Source organism: Olea europaea, chromosome 8 (assembly GCF_002742605.1).
Source record: "Olea europaea var. sylvestris chromosome 8, O_europaea_v1, whole genome shotgun sequence".
Taxonomy (NCBI): Eukaryota; Viridiplantae; Streptophyta; class Magnoliopsida; order Lamiales; family Oleaceae; genus Olea; species Olea europaea.
Genome location: NC_036244.1, coordinates 19,521,636 through 19,543,965, shown reverse-complemented (window position 1 = coordinate 19,543,965; position 22,330 = coordinate 19,521,636). Strand labels below are relative to the sequence as shown.

Genomic DNA, 22,330 nt, shown 5'->3' with positions numbered 1-22,330 from the left:
AATTTTTGTGTGTTTATGTTACGATTCTTATTTACTTCACAATGCCAAAAATGTTATCAAAAATAGTTGTTTCATGTGTGAGTATAATTGTGATTAGCAAAATAAAATTTTGGTCCAGAAATCTTAAAATATAGCATGCAAATTTCAAATTATTGCCCAATTTATTGTTTATTGAAAGAGTGTCAACGCGGTTATATTTCGACTTTAGGCAACATCTTTAGCTCTCTCTAGGCTAACATACAAAATATACAGTAAAGAGGGAAAAAGCTTGACCTGAAAATTTTACAATGATATTTGTAGGGTATCACTGTTATATGTTCAAAGCGGGGTGGAGACTTGTCGACCACTACACATTGTGAATGGCTTCCAACTGTTCCGTCGATGCCTGATGCAATTCACTTTAACTTCATTCCTATCACTTCTCTACTTAGAGGAGTTCCAGGCAAAGGGTTCTTATCACATGCCATCAATCTTTATCTTCGTTGTAAGTAATACTTTATTACCAACATTGAAGCTCCTGTTTGTCACCCATTATTTTGGAAAAATTAAAGATTTTGTATGCAGATAAGCCTTGTAAAGGCATGAGGTGGATCCGTAAAGAACATAATGAGAAGAATACTTGTATAGTCGACCCTGAGTTTACTTCAAATTATAGGATTCAGTTTATTGTTTCAAATTCTTCTATAACTATGTAAATAGAACATGAATAGAATGTGTTTGTTTTGTATGCAGATAAGCCTCCTATATCTGATTTACAGTACTTCCTGGATTTCCAAGCTCACAGGATTTGGGCTCCAATTCACAATGACCTCCCACTGGGCCCAACTAGAAGCAGAACCATGCAAACACCTACTCTACATTTCAATTTGATGGGCCCTAAACTGTATGTAAATACTACTCAGGTAAACACGGTTGATGTTTGCTTGTCAACAAAAAATCACAGTTGAAAAATATGTGTTGTGTGTTGGGAATAAGAAATTAAATGTCTATTCAAATTGCAATTTCAACTGGGTTTATGACTAAATGTAACTGAATTCTGATCAGGTCACAGTTGGAAAAAGACCGGTTACTGGTATGCGATTGTACCTTGAGGGCAAGAAATCCAACAGGTATTACACTATTTTGATGCAAATTTTTAATATTTTCCTAGTCGTTAGTGTGCATATCATTCATGATATGTAGCCAGGAACCCTGGAAAATGCATCTACAGCACAATGAACTATACTTTAACTTCTTTTTCTACTTTTGATACTGCCTTTTGTCCAATTCATCTTGCTAAACACGAGATAAATGCAACTCAACGATCATTTTAATCTGGGAATTTTCTTAACTAAAAGGCAAAACTTAACAGGTTAGCAATACACCTCCAGCACTTACTGAACTCTCCAGTTCTGCTCCAAGACAAGCTAAGTGATGCTCTAACTTGGCGTGGATCAGAAGAAATATCGGATGATCGTTACATTGAAGCTATTCAGTGGAAAAAGTTTTCACACGTATGCACAGTCCCCATAAAATACGATCCAAGATGGGCAACTGGTGAAGACAATGCTGCGTTCATCGTCACTGGTGCTCAACTTTACGTAAAGAAGCATGACACAAAGAGTGTTTTGCATCTGAGGCTCTTATACTCTAAAGTATCAGATTTCTTTGTTGTGCAATCTAACTGGATGCAGTGGGCATCAGAACATAATTCCATAAAGTCTGGCTTCTTTTCATCTATAAGTACTTCAATAACAGGAAACGTAGAGAAGGAGAAGGCACAACCAGTCATCGTGGATTCCGGGGTGTATCCAACAGGGCCACCAGTGCCCGTGCAAACGCAGAAGCTCTTGAAATTTGTGGATACATCACAAATGTGTAGAGGGCCACTGGACAATCCCGGACATTGGTTAGTGACTGGCGCAAAACTAGACTTGGAAAAGGGAAAAGTATGCCTGCGCGTAAAATTCTCCTTATTGAACATATGTTCACGATAAAGAAGACATTGAATTAGGAAAGATATTGCCAGAAAATCGACTCACCAGAAGAGATGTTCGAGTTGAAATTGATCACTATATTTAAAATGTTTTTAACAGATTAGTCCTGTGAGTTCAGGGGATACTCTCCAATATATGTTAAATGTTTTCTGTAAATAGGAGGAAATATTGTCCAGTATGAATTCCATATCCTTGATTCTTTATTTATTTGGTTTCATTTTATTAGCTACTGCAGAGCCTCAATAATTAAAATGGATGAGTTTTGCTCCCACTGCACATTGATTAGAATCAGTTACGTGGAACGGGAAGTTATAGGTTTGAAAATTCAGTTCATTCTAAATTGAGTAGATGAATAGGCTGGAAATTGATTTTATTGTAGAAATATGGTTATTTTTAGAAAACTGTAAGATTTCAAAGGGCTGGCAGTAGTATTTTTTTGTTATCTTTTAGGAGTTTAGTTTAGCATTTACCTTTTTTTGTGCGGATATAATCATTTTCTTTTCTCTTCGATCTTGTATGAAAGCAAGTGATGCACAAATATACAATTGTAAGGGGTAAATGCACGGTATTAGATATCGGATCATAATGGAATGGTGACGTTATTCCACAAACTAGCTCAAATGCATGAACATACTCTATTTTAATGTCTTGATCAGACCATTAGGCATGATATTTTTAAAATATTAATTTAAAGGGGAAAAAAATCATGTCTACTATACTTTAAGGTTATATTTTCAAAAATATCAAAGTTTGAGAAAGTTTTTAGAATTCAGGTCATATTTCAAGATTTTATTATAATTGATATATATTTGCTTAAGATTATGATCTTAACTGGCAGTTATTTGAGGATAATTGACTTCGCTCTCATCATAATCATTCCCAAAGATAGCTAAGCAGTTACTGTGTCCACAATTTTATCTGTTCTAAAAATAAGGAAAAAGAAAATATCATGCTTTCATAGATTCAAATTCCTCCACATATTCTCAAGTCACAATCATCATTCTACATGTCACAATAGAAAATTGTTTGTCTTCTTCCATGGATAATCAACAATCTGCATAGGCATTTGAAACTCTACTTCTAATGTCTGGGAGGGATTTTTCCAAGCTTTTAAGCCATTTTATGACCGTTGACAATTCAGAAGTGGATCACATTGTAGCCGTTGCTTTTGACTACCTTTCCAATAAATTATAACAATTATCAAATATGCCCTTTAAGAATAGTCAAATATGATGACCGTAAGAAATGTATCTAAGTAATTCAAAGTAATAAAAAGGGTAATATAGACTTTTATCATTTTTAGATAATAATTTCAAATAATGGAAGTATATAACTGACAGCAATGGAACCCACTTCTGAGTTGCCAACGGTCATAAAATGACTTCAAATCTTGAGTAAATCCCTCCCGAACAGGCGTATTGTATTTATGTTACTAAATTCATGCGGCATGCTGTATTGTGATTTAAATTGTGAAATACAACAATTACGATATTTGTAGTTTTCATATGATTACATGTGTGACGTATACAATATTTTGATACTATTTTGCTAAACATTTTGAGAAAAATCATTTAAAAATATTTTAATCAACAATAGTGAACACTGATTTCCCATTCATTTACCGTTTCATTCACTTTCAGCAAAATGTATCTTAAGCACAGTTATCAAATTTGAGCTGGTCATCAATCCAGCCAAAGCACTGAATTCATGGATTCGTAGTTCAATCGATGAATCATTACTAAGTCAAAAAAATTTTAAATATTTTTTTTATTTAAAAAGCATAAATATAAATCTAATGTGTATTCTAATTTAAAATTTCTTTTATTAAATTGAAATATTATAAATTCTTAAATTTTGGTACTGTATTTCGAAAAAAAAAAAAAGAGGCCATTTTTCAGAAAAGAAACTGACCATTTTGGATGGGACAAAAACGTGGTTCCATTGCTCATCAATACAAAGGTAGTTTAGCCCATATAATACCGTGACTAACTTCAGCATTCGTAACATAACATGTTCATGACTCTGTATGCCTTTCCTGGAATTTATTGTTAGTTTTTTTTTCCCATTTAATTTGTCTACTTTTTCAAATTTATAAACAATAGCGATATGACGTAAGAAATGAAGAACACATTCACAGACTCTTTAATTCTACGAATATCAAGTAATCGAGTATCAGAGGCCAGTAATGTAAGCACACTAAATGCAAGCATATTTATATTTCAACACAAAACACATTATAGTTCATACCAAACAAGTCTCTTTGCAATCAAGTTACAGTTTATAGTTAATATCAAATGCTTATATTACATCAACTGGTGTTTAGGTGAAACTCAAACCTCGACGGAAGTTCCTTTCAAGTGAAGACATTTCAAGAGACCTTCTTAGGCTGGACTTGTCCTTCTTGATCTGGACCAGCTTGTCGTAAACACACCACGGGAAACTGATATAATGATCCCGATTCAATCCCTCGTTGTAGCTACCCCAATATTTAGGATGATATGTGACATGATACCAAGCCGATGCTTTTGCATCCATATCGTCCGATTCACTTCCTTTTTTGAACATTTTCCGAGCTTCGCTCCTCAATGACCTCACAGCTGCACCAATGGCATCTGCATCTCGTCTTCGATCAAAAGTCTTTGACATTTTCATAATACCCCCACTCAGTATTTCAGCCTCAGTTTTTATGCCGTAGTATTCCATCAGATTACCCAACTTGTAATCATACTCAGTTTTGCAATAAAATGCTTCGTCAACGTAATCTTCAAATCCATCTACTTCCATGTCAGGATCATACGACTTCCTAGCCACTTCACGGGTAAAAGATTTGATAGAAGCCGTGTGGGGGGCGATGTCTTTCACATCCCTAAACAGCTTTCCTATCACACATCTCGATTCGTAGGTTGTCTTGTCGGGCTTATCCATGAAATCCGGGTATTCTTTCACCCGTAAATGAGGCGGTATTACAGCAGGAACACCAGTTTTTGGAAAGTCGACAGCAATGGAGAACAGCTTTGCCAACTCTATACAAGGTTCACTCAACGCCTTACATGGTTCTTTATCAGCAAAGACTGTGTGGGCATTTGCAATGATTCCTAAACTGTCGTTCACAATATAGTTGGTGAAGTACTCCTCCACTTCCTGTACCACAGGTAAAATAAAAACTACGTGCTAAGTACTGTAGAAAACACGTAATCATTAGATTAGCAAACATTAATTTTCAATAATACTGCGCAATGAGAACAAAATGAAGAGTTTTAAATCATGTGAAAGCTCGAAGAATTTTCGTTTATTTAATGATGTAGCCATTATTTTTGTCTAGAGCTCTTATTTTTAATTCTTGATTTCCCGTTTTATCAAATCTTCATCTTAGAATTGCACTTCAGCTCGACTTAAAACATGCCGTTCTACAGCTTTCAAGACTTAGCACGACTATGTAGTTCTGTAAGAGTTTCGATCCAATGGAAAAATAACACCAATCAAATAATAGATACCTATATTACTCAAAAAGTTTCATTAAACAAACAGTTTTCTTGACACTTCCAGACATTAATAAAAGTAACTTAGGTTCCCAAGTATTCGCAAACAATATCCAAGACCATCAACGGCAACATAATTGTTGGAATTGGTTCAAAAATAACCGAAATTAACTAATAATTGGTTAAGTGTAAAACTGGAAAGATAAAAAGTTGTGATTTCGTATCAAATTCGACCAAATATTCGAACTTGATCCGATGGTCAAATTACAAAAGTAAATAGACCAACTTATTCTACTCGTCGAGTAAATCGTCATGGTATATTTGAAATCTCGAAACTAATTCCGGATAAATGAGAAATTGCAGTCCAAATTTGTAAGAAATGAAGTGTTGCAACTTTTCGAAATAATGCAGGTTTTGGGCTATACTATTTCATTTGCACCCTTTCTACATCTATAAATAGGACCCTATGGACGTGGTTTTGAGTACACCATTGCATTGAGTATCCATTCTTCTCTTGCAATTCATCTCTCTCACTCTCATAAAATTCCTTTATAGAAGGAAAATTCCATCGAAATTCCGTCGTTCTTGTGGTTTGAAGTGCTGCTACCACGAGTGTGTATTCGTTGTATCTTGAGAGACATTTTTCATTCAACCGTGAGTACTGTAGCAAGGCAATTTGTCTAAAGAAAAGAGTCATACTCGCCTCGAATTTCTTTTTCTACTCCTCTTTATTTCATTTTGGTTTTGTGTGGTCATTTTAATCATATACTTTGTGCCCTTACATTGTGTTCTTATTACTCTCCTGTGGGTTAGAATTTTTGCTTACAATAATAGTGTTTCGTGCACTAATTCATTTTTCTTGTTACTACGCGGAACTTCTATTTATGTAACAGAAATGACTTGAGGCTAATACAAGTCAAACCGGAATGGAAATTTTGCTCCTGCCTAGAGCAAATTATGTGGCTCCTCCAATGGCAATACCAATTCAAATTACGTCAATCCACATGGGGAGAAATCGAAAAAATTCGGTGGCGTAGACTTTAAGAGATGACAACAAAAAATGTTTTATCTCACTATGCTAAATCTAGCTAAGTTTCTTAAGAAAACAGCTCCCGTCGTACAAGAAGGAGAAAATAATCGGGAGTCGATCATTAATTAGGATGCATGGAAGTATTCCGACTTTCTGTGCAAAAACTACATCCTTAATGGATTGGATAACACACTATATGGTGTGTACAGTTCGAAAGATTCGGCAAAGGATCTATGGGATTCATTGGAAAAGAAGTATATGACCGAGGATGCCGGAACCAAAAAGTTCATCGTTGGCAAGTTTTTGAATTACAAAATGGTGGATTCAAAAACAGTGATCAACCAAGTGCAAGAGATCCAAGTCTCATAGCACAACATCCATGTCGAGAAAATGGAACTGAATGAGTCATCCCAAATTGCGGCTATCATCGAAAACTCCCTCCTTTGTGGAGAGATTTCTAAAACTATCTCAAGCATAAACGTAAAGAGATAAACTTGGAAGAGTTGATCGTCCACTTGAGGATTGAGGAAGACAATAGGAAGACCAAGAAGAAGTCTATTGTTCAACTTGAAGCAAACTTTATTAAAACCGAGTCAAAGGTCAACAAGAAGCGAAAGATCTCCGGTGATGCACCACATAGAGATAACTCCAAGAAGGCCAAGAAGTTTAAAGGAAACTGCTATAATTGTGGGAAGGCCGAATATCACTCAAGCAAATGTCGAAAACAAAAGAAGAATGCACAAGTCCACATGGTCGAGAAAGACACCCTATCCGAAGGAATACAAGAGATGAGCCTCTGCTGTTGTGTCCGAGTGCAATATCATTGGCAACACAAGGGAATGGTGGGTTGACACCGGTGCTACCCGCCATGTATGTGCCGATAAGGGAATGTTCTCTAGCTATCAAGAATTGAATAGGGTAGGAAACGCTGCAAGTTCTAAGATCGAAGGACAAGGTGAAATCACTTGAAGATGACATCCAGGAGAGAGCTTGTCCTCAACAACGTCCTACATGTGCAGGACATACGTAAGAATTTAGTATCCGGGCATCTACTTAGTAAAAATAGTTTTAAACTTGTATTTGTGTCCAACAAGTTTGTGTGTTATCCAAGAATGAGATGTATATAGGAAAAAGTTATATATGTGATGGAATGTTCAAGTTGAATGTTCTAACTATTGTACTAAAGCAAGGCGTTTTGAATAAAATTACAAATGTTGTTCACTTACTTGAGTTATCTTGTTTATGATAGGTTGACTAGGACACGTGAATTATAAGTTAATGCGCAAACTTATGAATCAAAGTTTGGGTAATTGACGCAAAACGTCCCTACCTTTCAGCTTAATTGTGGAAAACATCCCCACCTTTCATTTTTTGACATTTTTGCCCTCAAATCTGCGATGAAAGTCCTTCCGTCCAAGTTCCATCCATTTTGTCGTTAATTAAAAAGAGAGAACCAATTTTTTTCCACTCAACAGGGGTAAAACTGTCTCACCAATTGAAAACCCTCATTTTCTTAATTTCCTTCTTCACACTTCACAGCCCGAACGATTCCCATTCCACTCTCTCTCGATTCTTCAAAAATTCCCATTTATCTTCCATTTCAACAATTATTGCTCCATTCTCCTCTCGTATGGTCACATATCAGCAGCCGGCATAGTGGTAGCTCGCGTTGGGAGTTTGTCCAGCGAGCGACGTCCGGTAAGAATCATTACCTGTTGGGTATTTTCGTTTTCCATTTCATATTGTGGTGCTTTGCATGACTGAGTGTATGTGTAGGGTTTTGTTAGTGTTTATTGTTGTTACGCAGGCCTTCAAGGAACAACATGTTTCTTCCATATTTAAGAAACCCCGGCGACGAACGACCCAAATATGGTATGTAGTTCATCCCCTATTTTTTATGTGAACTTCTCTGATTCCAGTGCGCATTCACAAAATTTCGGATTGGAATCCCCCATCAATATCTCCCATTACAGGTTCAGACGCATGGTCTATCCCAGGTTTGAACCCTCTCACTCCACCGGCATACACGAAGAGGCCTGGGAGGCTAAAGAAAAACAGAAGAAAAGAGCCGAATAAGGTGGCTTCTTCAAGTCAGCCGAAGAGGTCCACGCGGTCCAAGAGCAATGCCAATACTTCACAATCAACTTTAGGAACAACGAAAGGTCAACGAAAAAGATCGAGACTAATAATGACATGTTCGAAGTGCGGTGAAACAAGACACAATAGGAGGGCTGCAAAGGGGCACCACCTCCAGCACCTTGTTAGGATGAAGCTGTCTGGCGTCTGCCAAGTTCACTTGTTAATTTTTTGGCTTTTGTTTTTGTTATTTAGTGCACAAATTGTCTGCATGTAGTGGATATAATATAGCACTTTAGGAACCTTTTTTGGTGTTTATGTACTGGGAGAATATAGCAAGTTCAGGACTTATGTTGGTTGCTCAGTAGATATTTTGCACATTTGAAATTAATTGTATCTATTTTTGCTTCAGTTTTCGGTTATTTTTACTTCAGCAGGTAGTGAATATTTTTATTTCAGTTTTCGATTGATTGGTGGATGACTTGTGTCTCAGATTCTGTGATAGAATTATGTATTTAGGGACTTTTGAGTTGTGTGTATCAACAGGTGGTTTATGGAAGAAAACAAGGAATTCTCTCGCCAATTTTTTTCTAAAAGTTAGGGACATTATTCGCAAATATTTCTAAAAAGTAGGGACGTTATTAGCAAATATTTCTAAAAGGTAACGACTTTACTCACCAAACTTTTTATAGGTAGGGATGTTTTAAGCCAAAATTATAACTACGTAGGGATTATTAGCGCAAGGTTCATTCGATTCCCAGAAGAAGTGAACAGGACCTATTCATCTTCACCAATAAGCCAAAATGGGTTATTCACCATTGAACTGATACATAGAACCGATACATCACAGCACCCATTTCCACTTGATCTCCTCAATTTACCCCGTGGTCATAATAAGCATAAACTATAAATAAACATCTAGCATTCATATCTATAAATGAAACACCCATTCAATATATATCTTACTATATTTTTCCAGGAACCCAACATAAAAGCAATAGTGATGGTCGAATTTCACCACTATATAGGCTCTTTAATTAACGACATTTTTTCCCTTATTTAATGTAATAATTTAAAGTATTTTCACACCCATTTTCCAGCTGCAGTTATATATATGGACTATGTAGAAGGCGGGAATAAGGGGTTCAATGGGTGAGACGGTTTTACCCCTGTTGACTGGATAAAAATTGGTTCTCTCTCTTTAATTAATGGCAAAATGGATGGAACTTGGACGGAAAGACCTTCATCGCAACGAAAGGTTGATTTGAGGGCAAAAATGCCAAAAAATGAAAGGTGAGGACGTTTTCCACAATGAAGCTGAAAGGTAGGGACGTTTTGCGCCAATTACCCATCAAAGTTTAATTCTAGCGCTTAAAATTGATCCTAATCACAAATATGAAGTATGTGTTGAAGCAAAAATGGCTAAAACACCGTTTCATTTGATACAACGGAACATGATACCTCTAGAACTAATCCATAGTGATATGCGATTTGAAATTCGTACAAACTAGAGGCGGTAAGAAGTACTTAGTAACTTTTATCGACGATTGTATAAAGTATTATTATGTCTTTCTTTTAAGAAGTAAAGAGAAGCGTTGGATGCTTTCAAATTATACAAGGTTGAAGTTGAAACGCAACTTAACAAACGAACTAAAAATATTCGTAGTGATAGAGGAAGTGAATATGGGGCACCATTTGAAGAATTTTGTTCCGAACATGGAATCATTCATCAAACAACGGCACTCTACTCTCCTCAATCGAATAGCATTGTAGAACGAAAAAATAAAACACTTAAAAAAATGATGAATGCAATGTTGATAAGTTCGGGTTTATCTAAGAACTTGTGGGAGGAAGCCATCTTAACATCAAATCATCTTCTTAATAGGATAACTCATAAGAAAATGGAAGAGACTCCATATGAGTTATGAAAACGTCATCCTCCGTCCTACCAACACTTAAAAGTGTGGGGGTGCTTGGCAAAGGTCGAAGTTCCTAAGCCTAAACAAGTAAAAATCGAATCTAAAACGATTGATTGCATATTTATTGAATACGTCAATAATAGTAGTGCATATCGTTTCTCTTTGTACACAAGTCCAAAATTCAAAACGTACACGAGGGTACAATAATTGAATCAAGGAATATAATATTCTTTGAAAATGTATTTTTGCAAAGACAATGAAATTGAAAGTTCGAATAAGAGAACTTATGAAACTACGAAATGATCTTCAAGTGAAGAAGAACCAAGACGTAGTAAACGGGCCACATCGTTCACATCTTTTGGTCCGGAATTTCTGACCTCCATGGTAGAAAATGACCCGAAAACTTTCGAAGAAGCTATGTCTACTCCGAAAGCACCGCATTTGAAGGAAGCTATCAATAACGAGATAGATTCCATAATGCAAAATTATACGTGGAAGTTGGTTGATTTACCTCCCGGGAATAAGCCTTTGGGATGCAAATGGATATTCAAGAAAAAGTTGAAGCCGGATGAATCCATTGACAAGTATAAGGCTCAGTTGGTTGCCAAAGGGTATAAACAAAAAGAAGAATTTGACTTCTTTGATACCTACTCACCCGGAACTAGAATCATGTCTATAAGGTAACAAATTGCAATTACGGCAATCCATAACCTTGAGATTCATCAAATGGATGTTAAAACGGTATTCCTAAACGGTGAGTTAGAAGAGGAAATATACATGGAGCAACCTAAAAAGTTCGTTTCTCCTAAACAAATGGACAAAGTTTGTAAACTCTTTAAATCCTTATGTGGATTGAAACAAGCTCCGAAACAATAGCACCAAAAGTTTGACAGAACGATGTTATCAAACGGATTCAAAATAAATGAATGTAAAAGTGTGTATACGTGAAAAATACACCAAATGTCTATGTAATAGTATCTTTACGTAGACGAGATGTTGATAACGGGCAATAGTCACGAAGCGCAGCTCAACACCAAGAGAATGTTAATGAAGCACTTCGATATGAAAGACATTGGTGTAGCAGATGTGATTTTAGGAATTAAAATCACTAAAACGTCGAAAGGACTTGCACTTTTCCAATCACATTACATTGAAAAAGTACTTAAGGCTTACGAAGTATTCGAGGAAAGTCCTTCACAAACCCCTATTGACCCAAGTTTGCACTTAGTCAAGAATGAGTGAGAATGCGTATCACGATTAGGGTATTCACAAGTGATAGGCAGTCTAATGTACATTACGAATTATACTCAACCAGAGATTGCTTTTGCGGTGAATAAACTTAGTAGATTCACGAGTAATCCAAACCATGATCATTGGAAGGCTTTGATAAGGATGCTTATGTATTTAAAGCATACCTTAAACCATGGATTACACTTCATGAAATATTCTGCGGTATTGGAAGGATATTGTGATGCAAATTGGATATGTAATATGAAAAATTCCAAGTCCACTAGCGGCTATGTGTTTATCCTAGCTTGAGCTGCTGTCTCATAGAAATCAACAAAGTAAACGTGTCCGAGTTTATTGCTTTGGATAAAGCTGGAGAAAAAGTAGAATGACTTCGTAATTTCCTAGAAGACATTCCATGTTGGCCTAAGACGTTACCTTCAATTAGTATATATTATGATAGTCAATCGACGATTGGAAGGGCAAGAAGTAGTATGTACAATGGTAAGTCTAGACATATACATTGTAGACACAACACCATTAAGCAACTGATCTCAAATAGCATTATCTCCTTAGATTATGTGAAATCAAAGGAGAACGTTGCGGATCCACTTACAAAAGTTTTGCCTAGAGATCAAGTAAGTTGCATATCGAAAAGAATGGGATTAAAACGTACTACGTAAGAGTCTGTGCAATGTCAACTCTACCTTGTTGATTGGAGATCCCAAGATTTTGGTTCAAAGAGACAACTAAGTTGTGAGGATTCCATAAATCAAAATTTTCTAACTCATTCCTATGATACGAAGTGCTTTCTACAGAGTGGTTAAAGGTTAAATTAATCTTTTAATGATTCCTATGTCTTGATTAAAGTTAAGTGGAGTATGGCAGAATACTCTTAATAGGAAGTCATCTATGTAAGTGTGAAGTGGGGCACCTTCAATAAGAATTATTCGAGGTTTGAATTCTTTAAACATTTATGAAATCGAGATGGATCATGAGAAACAAGTACGGAATAAGGAAGACATCTGCATGAGTACCGTTGTCTTGGTTTACACTAAAGGGTGAATGGTTCAAGGCATCACGTTTACCACTTAAACGAGTAAGTCCGATGATATTTTACTACGGGATGTTCAAGGCTAGAAGCTACCATCCCCGATACAGTGGCTTTCCGATCTCCCTCTACAATGCATCACATCATAGAATTACATGTGCATACTCAAATTTCCATTCATGTCGAGGATTGTTGGAATTGGTTCAAAAATAACCGAAATTAACCGAAAATTGGTTAAGTGTAAAACTGGAAAAATGAAAATGTGTGACTTCATATCAACTTCGACCAAATATTCAGACTTGATCCGATGATCAAATTACAAAAGTAAATAGACCAACTTATTCTACTCATCGAGTAGATTGTCGTGGTATATTTGGCCAATTCCGAATGAATGAAAATTACGGTCCAAAATTGGAAGAAATAAAGTATTGCAACTTTTCGAAAATATGCAGGTTTTGGCCCACTACTTCATTTACACCCTTTCTACATCTATAACTAGGACCCCATGGACGTGGTTTTGAACACACCATTGCATTAAGCATCCATTCTTCTCTTGCAATTCATCTTTCTCTCATTCTCATAACATTCCTTTATAGAGGGAAAATTTCATCGAAGTTTCGCCGTTCTTGTGGTTAGAAATGCTGCTACCACAAGTGTGTATTCGTTATATCTTGCAAGACATTTGTCATTCAACCGTGAACACCATAATGAGGCAATTTGTCTTAAGGAAAGAGTTATACTCGCCTCGAATTTCTTTTTCTACTCCTTATTTCAATTTGGTTTTGTGTGGTCGTTTTAGGCATATACTTTGTATCCTTACATTGTGTTATAATTACGCTCCTACAGGATAGAACTTTTGCATACAATAATAGTGTTTCGACTACGCTCCTACAGGTTGAAACTTTGTTCATTTACAACATATACAACCATTATACCGCTAAATTAAATACCCGAAACAACAATAATTTGATTATTATAAATAACCAAAATAGAAACAGCAATATTTCAAATGCTACTACAACACAGAACCACATTGAAATGCCAGTACCTCAATTGTCACATCGTGATCCTGTTGTGCGGGTGGAGCTGGGGTGTAATCCATAGGCAAGCTTTGATTCGGTGGAATCAAGTCAGGGTCCCAACTAACAAAGTAAATGTCTCCATCCAAATCACTTCCGGAACATTCATTCGGATGAGGTCTGTTATTAGGACAACCAAAACCATATGGAATATAATTAAACAGAATATAATGCACAGCAAAAATACCATTTAATTAAATAAGAAATATTAGGTATATTCTAGCAGGGTGAAAAATCTCGAAAAATCAATCCTTGAAAATTGTATTCTGTTAATAAAGTGTTACTAAATTTACCAACTAGCATCTTTAGAAATGATAATTTATTGGACATGAAAGTAATAGAAAGGCTTGTGGACTTATTAAGCATGATTGCAAATGCAATGACAAAGGGCATTTTTAAGAAAATATGCTATATTTGTAATTCTGAAAAGGCTATTTTAGAATAGCAAAATTACCAAGTACTAAAAAATCCACATTGGGATAATGCTGCAACATTTGTTCTACAGATTCAGAGTTATTCTTGACCCATTATTGCCCTGTTGACACAAACTAATATTTACCTGAATGCATAAGCCCTCATAAAGTTCCAGGAGATACGATTAGATTAGAAGCATTCAAGAAGTTAAATTTACCTTCTTCCTTTCTGAGGGAAAACCACACAGTCCACCATGTGATACAACGCTGGCACGTCAACAGCCACTAATTTACGGACATCACCAGGGTGCAAGCACGGATTTTTAGCAACAGCAACCATTCCCTTAACAAGGAAATTATAATCACCTGACGTATCGTCATAGAATCTATGGAAATCCTCATAGAATCTTCTACGCCCAGCACTAGAAAACTGAACGAACACCTGGCCATATTCTAAACTTCCAGTTTCATCTAGGCATCCCATCATTTGTCTAGCTTTTGGAACAAATATTCTTGATTTCACACGCAAGTCCAGTAACTTCGATGCACGAAAAGTTTGTAGCATCATTGAGAGAAATGGTTCGCCATCAGGCTGATAACCACACCTTAGCATTTCCTTGAGAATGTTTGTATTTTCTCCAGGAGACATCAAATCCAAAGCCTCTTCTGCCCTCAATGGATCGACTAAAATAGTATCCAGTTGAGCAACTGCTTCTCTTTGCTTCTTCTCAAAGACACGATCCTCGACTCCAAGAGTGGATAAAAGAGAAATGATCTGGCGATTCAGAAAACAAGGTTGATATTTACTCCATGCCAGAACATCTAATTTTGTGTTTTCTGACTGATACTTCGACATGCTCAGTCTCAAAGACAACTTCCTCCGTGAAGTGGGATCAACAGCCACAACACCTTTGTAGCCACCATACCTGATCTGAAAGGCTGAAGGAAAAGAATTTTTTAGTCCACATTTTATTGCAACCCTCCGAGCAAAATCAACAGATATCTTCCCAATTCCATCAGAAAAAACATAGTTGGTTCCCCCTCTCGCTACCTCTATGTCAGGAATAATTTCAATCTCATCTTCACCAACGCTCAAAGTTTCTGTCGAGGATCCAAAAGATTGGCCAAGTCTGGCAGCATATTTTGCCACATTTCTTATGGAACGAAAATCGCCCATCCACCCACGAATATCATCAGCATTATCATTAACTGTTGAAGCAAACATCCAAACAGAATTATCCCGCAACTGACTTGAGGAAAATGCAAGAAAATCAAATTTCTTATCACCAATAACAATGCCATTTCTAAGCGTAGATAATATCCTTTCAAAAATCTCGGTTCTTCTATTCTCATTTCCAGAAGCTACCTTGGGGGATAAATCAGTAGAATACATTTTCTCCCACTCTTCGTCCACAAAAGAAACACGAAGAAAATTATCAATATCGTTTCTATAATGGCGTAACACACGATTTGACACATTCACTTCTGGACCAGAGAAATAAACTTTGCTGGGTGTTACTTGAACCCTGCGTACATATACCAGTCCATCATCTAAACTAATGGCAGGTGATTTTGGAGGCCGTCTCATCTTGCGGTATTTGTCATACTGCTCCCCCAGCCAGCTCACAGGATTATAGCAGCATTCCTTTAAATTGTAAAGTGTCTCTAGAGCATACTCTATATACCCAATATCTATTCTCCGTGGATCAACCAACCTAAAAAAATTGGCATCTAGGATTGGCCCTGGAAGACATCCATTTTGTACCAAACTGCAAATCTTAAACAATATATTACACGGCAATTCAATTCCTTCAGGAGGACGCAGAATGGGTACTAGGGAAGAATTGTGACAAAAGGGAGAACCAGTCACCAAACTGAATGGACTTTCACGTTCCTTGTAGTAAGCAAAATTATCTGGGAAATTTGGAAGCTTCATGCCATACGGGAGCTGCAGACACACACCAGAAGATTGTCCAATACATGATTGAGTAAAATCTGTAGTTCTGATCCACTGATCATCTGGAGTTTCCTTAAAAAAACTGTAAACAGATTCATTTAGCTTCTTGTAGATACGGGGAGCACCAAATAACTACACACCAAAAGAGAAAAAATATTCGTCAGCAATCATTTCTATCTTACATATAGAAAAATGTGAACACATATAATTGTAGCAGCTTCATAAAAGTATAATAAGAACATTATGGTTCAAAGAGTATGAGAAGATGAATTATGATACCAAAATACAGCCTTTTGTCAGCTGGTAGTGTGGTAACCCCAAAATTATATTAACAAAAAACAGAAGCGAAAATTCTTCAGGATTCAGAGAATCTAGCCATGATGGAATGCTGTGACCACCAAATAGAGGACTGACTTCTCTGCTTGCTCAGAGGAGTAAAATTCAGGTGTCAGGTCAGGATTTATCTTCACTTAGTGATGTTGGATCTTTCTACATGCAAAAATATACTAAAAACTCAAAAGTAACGAAGTGAGTTAAGACTCATGATTTTTAGGGAGGATTCACAGATCAGGGTGTGTGTATCAGGGAACAAAGAAACAATACAGTCTGGGTGACATGATATTAAATTCACAAAACTTCAATATTATAAGATACCTTTATTACCAAATTATGTTAACAGCCTAATAAATAATAATTCTTTTATATCCACAAACTCACTGTGTTCTGCAATGGCTAGTGCCTGAAACTACAAACAAGTAAACCTAAATTTGAAAGAGCAGAGATTCCTAACAGAAAAGAAAGAAAGAAAACCTCATCTAGAAGTAATAATTAATTCAGTTATACCGTATGGTTGCATTTGGTGCACTATATTAGATCGTATAAAGAATTTAGTATATAATTAGATTCAATAGTAGATGGACTGTATAATGATGAATGTGGATTACATTCTTTTATCTTTTAGTCTAAAAGATGTCATGTGCAATATCAACTGTATAACATAATGTGGCAGAGGATGGAGATTGTTTTTGACCGGATAAGATACCTTCTATAAATGGCTTCTTTTTTTACTTTTTCATTTTTTTTTTTTTTTATATAAACAAAACTTTAAAAACAAACCTGTATGAGGAGAACCTTCGCAGTTTGACCTTGTGGACAATATAGCACAATCTGCCATATATTCTCGTACGAGAGCTGAAGCTTGTATTCAACAGAATTTAAGCTGAAAAGGAAGTACATTTTCTTCATACCGCTTCCAAATTTAACTGAAACATTTGTGTTTTTCCATAGCACTGAAAACTTCTCTGCCGATATTTGACATCCAAAATTTAAAGTTACACATTCCATTTCATGCAGGTACGTTCTTGGATTTTGCATGATGTCAATATCCATTTCCCAAGCCTTCAAATAAGATCTACCATAATACAGGCCTTTTTCTGCCAAATAAATAATTTTATCAGCATGAGTGCTATTCTTGAATTGAACTTTGGCATATGCTCTTCGCCCTCCTTTGGACTGCTTTACTTCTAAGGCAACTACATTTCCGTGGCCCGTATGTTGCTCCAAGAATGTCTTGATAGCTTCCGCAGCAACAAGATATGGGAACCCAAATACTTGGATTGTCTTTCCCATATGGCTGAATGGTAACTGCAGTTCAGTCACGAAATAATAATTATCAATGCAATTTATAAACAAACTACAGAAATTAAAATTTCCAACTTTCGTAGTAGGAATGCAGCGTTCAAGCATCCTTGAGGGAAGAAGAATGGAGGGGGGGGGAGAGAGAGAGACGCCTACTTACTGAACCCCAAGAAAACAAGAAACAAATGTGAGGAAATAACAATGAAAATGAGGATCTTTCATGTACTTTGTGGTCCGTGGAAAGCAAATGTAGTATCATTTTTTCCGAACTACTTCAAAAGAAGAGATATGATAAAATAACAGAGAAACCAAACTGTGCAGTTTTATAAAAAGAGGAAATCTAGAAATCCTAGACGATGCAGTCTCCAGGAACTTTGTTTTCACTGGAACTCCGATAAAATACTGATTTACACTTCCTAATTAACACTTCCCTCTCAACTTTTCGAAATTTTAAAAAAAATCCAACGGTTCAACAGAAGATGAGCAAGTAAAAAAAATTTATGAGGGATTTGAATTCTGAGCTAGATGAACATGAAGCAATGAAGCACTTCATGTACATAGCGGTCATTAATTTTGGACCCCTTTTCCAATTGACTGGGAGGACATAGATTTTCTTTCTATTATTATAAAAAATCGAATTCCAAAAACAATCTGGAATCAAACTATAAGAGCGTAGATATTTTTATTAGCACATAACAATTTAATAAACTGATTATCCATGAAACTAGTTGACACAAATAAACTATGGAAGTTCATTATTGATTCCTCAAAACAATAGAAAGATCCTCAGATGTCTACACGAGATGATAAACATTGTAGAAGTATTGAAAGTTAACCAAGAAATCGAGGTTATTACCAATTAGTAGGAAGATAGCATTACACCTTCTGAGTACACAAGTTTTTGAATGACGAGGTCAACTATTTAACACAGATCCAAGCTACTTTTTAAGGATAAGTTTTCTTCTCATCTAGTCCTGTTTTATATTTTTCCTATTTCCTGAATCCTACCATTTGATTGCTTGTAAAAGATAAACAATTCAATGGCTGTGATTTTTGTGGCATTTACCCACCTTATAGTAGCACATTTCACATGAAAAACTATTGCAACAAAAAGAATTCCCCTTCCCTCAACACATTACATGTTGAAATCAAGGCGCACATATCAATAGAACAAACACACACAGTCATATCAACCTTCAAGACTATTACACTTTTATTGTACTTCTAATTTTGTCCTTAAAAGTTTGGATTGCCGAAACATCTAGTTTAAACAATTAGCTGGAAATTAATGTTTTACAGTCCCATGTTTGGTAACACCTTAAAACCCATGAGGTTACAAAAATCATTTCCCGACAAATTTGAATTTAATCCTGTTCCCTTCTCTAAACTAAGGAAATTCCATTGAAGGTGGTAAAGAGGATTTGCACTACTGAGATTTTGAGAATTTAATCCACACAAGTTTTCATTATGTACACACTAATTATATACAATCCGAGAGCATGAATTAAGAAGTACAAAAAATGTAACTGAGTATTTACAGCCTAATATATTGACACAAGGAAATCTGTTGCTGAAATCAAGTTGAGCTCAAAATCAGGCAGCCTGATATAATGACAGAAGGAAATCTGTTGCTGAAATTAAGCTTTGAAATGACAGAGGGAAATCTGTTGCTGAAATTAAGCTTTGATCACATGTGTTCAGCATTTTCCTCGATAGGTGGGGGCTTTGAAAGGATAGTATGGCTCATGCTAGAGCAATCCTACTAATTCTATGATTAATTTCATCAATGTGCTTACTTTAGTAACTTTTGGAGTTATTTAGGGGGTGTCATCAACTGAATTTTTAATGAATTTCAAAAGTCCTCATAAATTTAGGTGTCCCAATTGAGATTTTAATGAATTCTATTAAAACCCATAAAAATTTAGGTGTCCCTAATAATTCTTGGATTTAAATGGGATTTTATTAATAAAGAGATTTTAAGAGATTTGGATGGATTTCTAGTTTAAAACTACATATAACAAACACTTCTGAAATTTCACCATTTTTAACTTGATTCTTATGGATTCTGCCAAAATCTATTCAAATTCACGTGATCCATTAGAATCCCAGTTGATACCCCTTTAATTTTTGGGTTTTCAAAGTAGTTAAAATATTTAAATTTTTATTAGTTCAAAATTCATCTAGCCAAATGAAAATTAAAAACTTCAAATATTGGAATTAAAGAGAAAGCCCATCTTTTTAGTTTTTAAAACAATTGTTTTCCAGGTACAGAAATATCACACAGATGACACTATTTCTTGGACTCCTCTGTCCTCTCTCTCAACACAACACGACCCAGAACGTTAAACACGATAAAACATACAACAAAATCACTAAGAAAAAACAAGAAACAGTTTATAAATTTTTTCATGAAACTCATCAACCTGCATTAACGTGTCAGTAGAACTGATCAAAAAATTCAGATTTGACTGTAACTCTGCCGTGAAAGTGAAACTGTGAAAGAATCTTACCAAGAAAATGAACAGACTTGTAAGAACTGGGAACTAGTTCACCACCACCATCATGATCGCGGGACTTGATTTCATGATGCTCTTTGTTATATATAAAATGTATCTCTTTGTGGTGTGGGGGAGGAGGGAGCGAGGGAGTCAATACAAGTCTTCTTCCTTTTTTCTCTTTAAAATAGAAGATTACTTTTTTTCTTTGTTTTAACTTTTAATTATAGTTGCTTTCAATTTGTTTTTAAATTTTTTTACTAAATATATATATATATATATATATACACGAGAAGATTTTTCCGATTGTCACTTCGTCAATTCTCATTTTAAAAATACGTATTCTAATGACACGATAAATAAATATTTCACATATCATTCTAATTCAGGATGATAGAATATTTAGATCTCATCTCAAATTTTTACTATTTTAATATTATTTTTAATTGAACACATAATTTAATTCTCCCTCACATCTCGAAAATCCTTGACCTCATAGACTCATACTCCATTATCATTTTTATTAGAAATTTTTAGGTTGCCTCTGTTCGATCGGATTCAGATTATCTAAAATAGAAGTTTTTTAAAGCTTTTAGCCCCTGTTTGGCCCCCATTTTTGGTAATGAAAATGGGGGGAATAGTATTTTGTTGAAAAAATAAGTGGTTGAAAAAGAAGGAAAAATTTTCGATTTACGTGTAATATTATTTTATGGAAGATTGTGTGGTTAAAAGTAGGAGAGAGAAAAATAGAATGTAATGTAATGTAATTTAATGGGAATCAAACAAGGGCTTAATGTCATTTTAAAACGTTCATCTTTATCTTTATTTATATACAGAAAAGAATTAAAGATTCCTGTTATGGTAGGTTTGATGACGTATGGAAATTGATTCTATCTTCCAAATATGAAGGAACTGTTAGTCTGAATTTAAAAAAACAAAAAAAAATTATAAATAATTATGTCATTGACTCGAAATTATATTGGTCTTATTCGTATAGGTCTTCGAGTTATGGAAGTCTTTCACATAATTTTGATCGTTTAATTCTTCTTTAAACGATTTTTTGGGAATATTGTAAATTGTAGAATAAATACATTCACATCATAAATTGGTTCTCAACTTTTTTTTTCATCACATTCTTATCTTTATTTTTCAATTAATTAGTACATACTTTTCTTGATGATACAGAAAAATATTTTATTACATCAATTCAAGAAAAATAATGTTATTTGTAAGCATTATTGATAGAAAATAGTCAATGCGATAATGAGTCACTATCATATTTTTCAATGAATAAAAAAAATGCATCACAATTAGAAAATATACCAATGGCCAAATCGTCGATTTTTTCCGATACCTGTACTTAGAAATAGTTTTACTCATTCTTGAATGAGTGATGCTATTTACCTCAAGTGACGACGATAACTATGATATGACATTAAATAATACAATTTTTATAATTTTATGGTACATCACATTTCAAATAAATTGATGATCGTTTATAATGGTTATAGATAGCATTATTTTTCAAGAACTGAAATGGTTCAATGAATCATTGTATGTATTCCTTAATTATAGATTATGGGAAAATCATGACATTAAGATTTTGGGGATTAAAAATGTATGCATAATTGTTCGTCTATTTTGTTGATCATATAGCTTCGTTAAAAGTAAATTGCAATTTCCATGAAACCTCCATTAGAGCATTCCGAGAAGCCCAAAAATTGTGTTTTTATAAAAACAACTTTTAAAGCTATTTTTTGGTCAAAATAATTTTTATTTTAACTAAATAATTAATATTTGAAATAAAAGCACATTTTGACTTTTCAGAGAGTACTTTCAAACTTTGAAAGCCCTTCCAAACACACTCTAAGTGGCATAATTAGCCACCCGTTTGGCTCTCGTTATTTGAAATTTTAATGGTTGTAATAGTATTTGTTTAATAATATGTGGTTAAAAAGGAAAAAAAAAAGTTTTAGGATTACATGTAATC

At 35.0% G+C, this 22,330-nt stretch overlaps 2 protein-coding genes across 3 annotated transcripts in view; one reads left to right on the top strand and one right to left on the bottom strand.

Annotated features, from left to right (window-relative positions):
• The window catches only part of LOC111398406 (MACPF domain-containing protein At1g14780-like), a 5,283-nt gene extending 3,078 nt beyond the window's left edge, over nucleotides 1–2,205 (top strand). Inside the window, exons 4-7 of the mRNA XM_023025313.1 lie at nucleotides 301–484; nucleotides 733–902; nucleotides 1,045–1,109; nucleotides 1,352–2,205. Coding sequence (XP_022881081.1) covers nucleotides 301–484; nucleotides 733–902; nucleotides 1,045–1,109; nucleotides 1,352–1,976 — 1,044 coding nt within the window. The 3' untranslated portion in view covers nucleotides 1,977–2,205. The remainder of the gene's footprint in view (nucleotides 1–300; nucleotides 485–732; nucleotides 903–1,044; nucleotides 1,110–1,351) is intronic.
• Nucleotides 2,206–4,162: 1,957 nt separating this feature from the next.
• On the bottom strand, nucleotides 4,163–20,513 carry LOC111399118 (probable RNA-dependent RNA polymerase 1). 2 transcript variants are annotated; one of them, XM_023026357.1, is made up of 5 exons: nucleotides 20,356–20,513; nucleotides 17,324–17,851; nucleotides 14,469–16,339; nucleotides 13,807–13,957; nucleotides 4,163–5,117 (listed from the first exon to the last, which is right to left on the bottom strand). In XM_023026357.1, exons 2-5 carry the CDS (start codon nucleotides 17,834–17,836, stop codon nucleotides 4,296–4,298), a joined length of 3,357 nt encoding a protein of 1,118 aa, XP_022882125.1. In that variant the 5' UTR covers nucleotides 17,837–17,851; nucleotides 20,356–20,513; the 3' UTR covers nucleotides 4,163–4,295. The 2 variants fall into 2 exon arrangements, with proteins under 2 accessions (XP_022882125.1, XP_022882127.1); XM_023026359.1 differs by having other exon boundaries at nucleotides 17,324–17,840; nucleotides 20,356–20,497.
• Nucleotides 20,514–22,330: the final 1,817 nt, after the last annotated feature.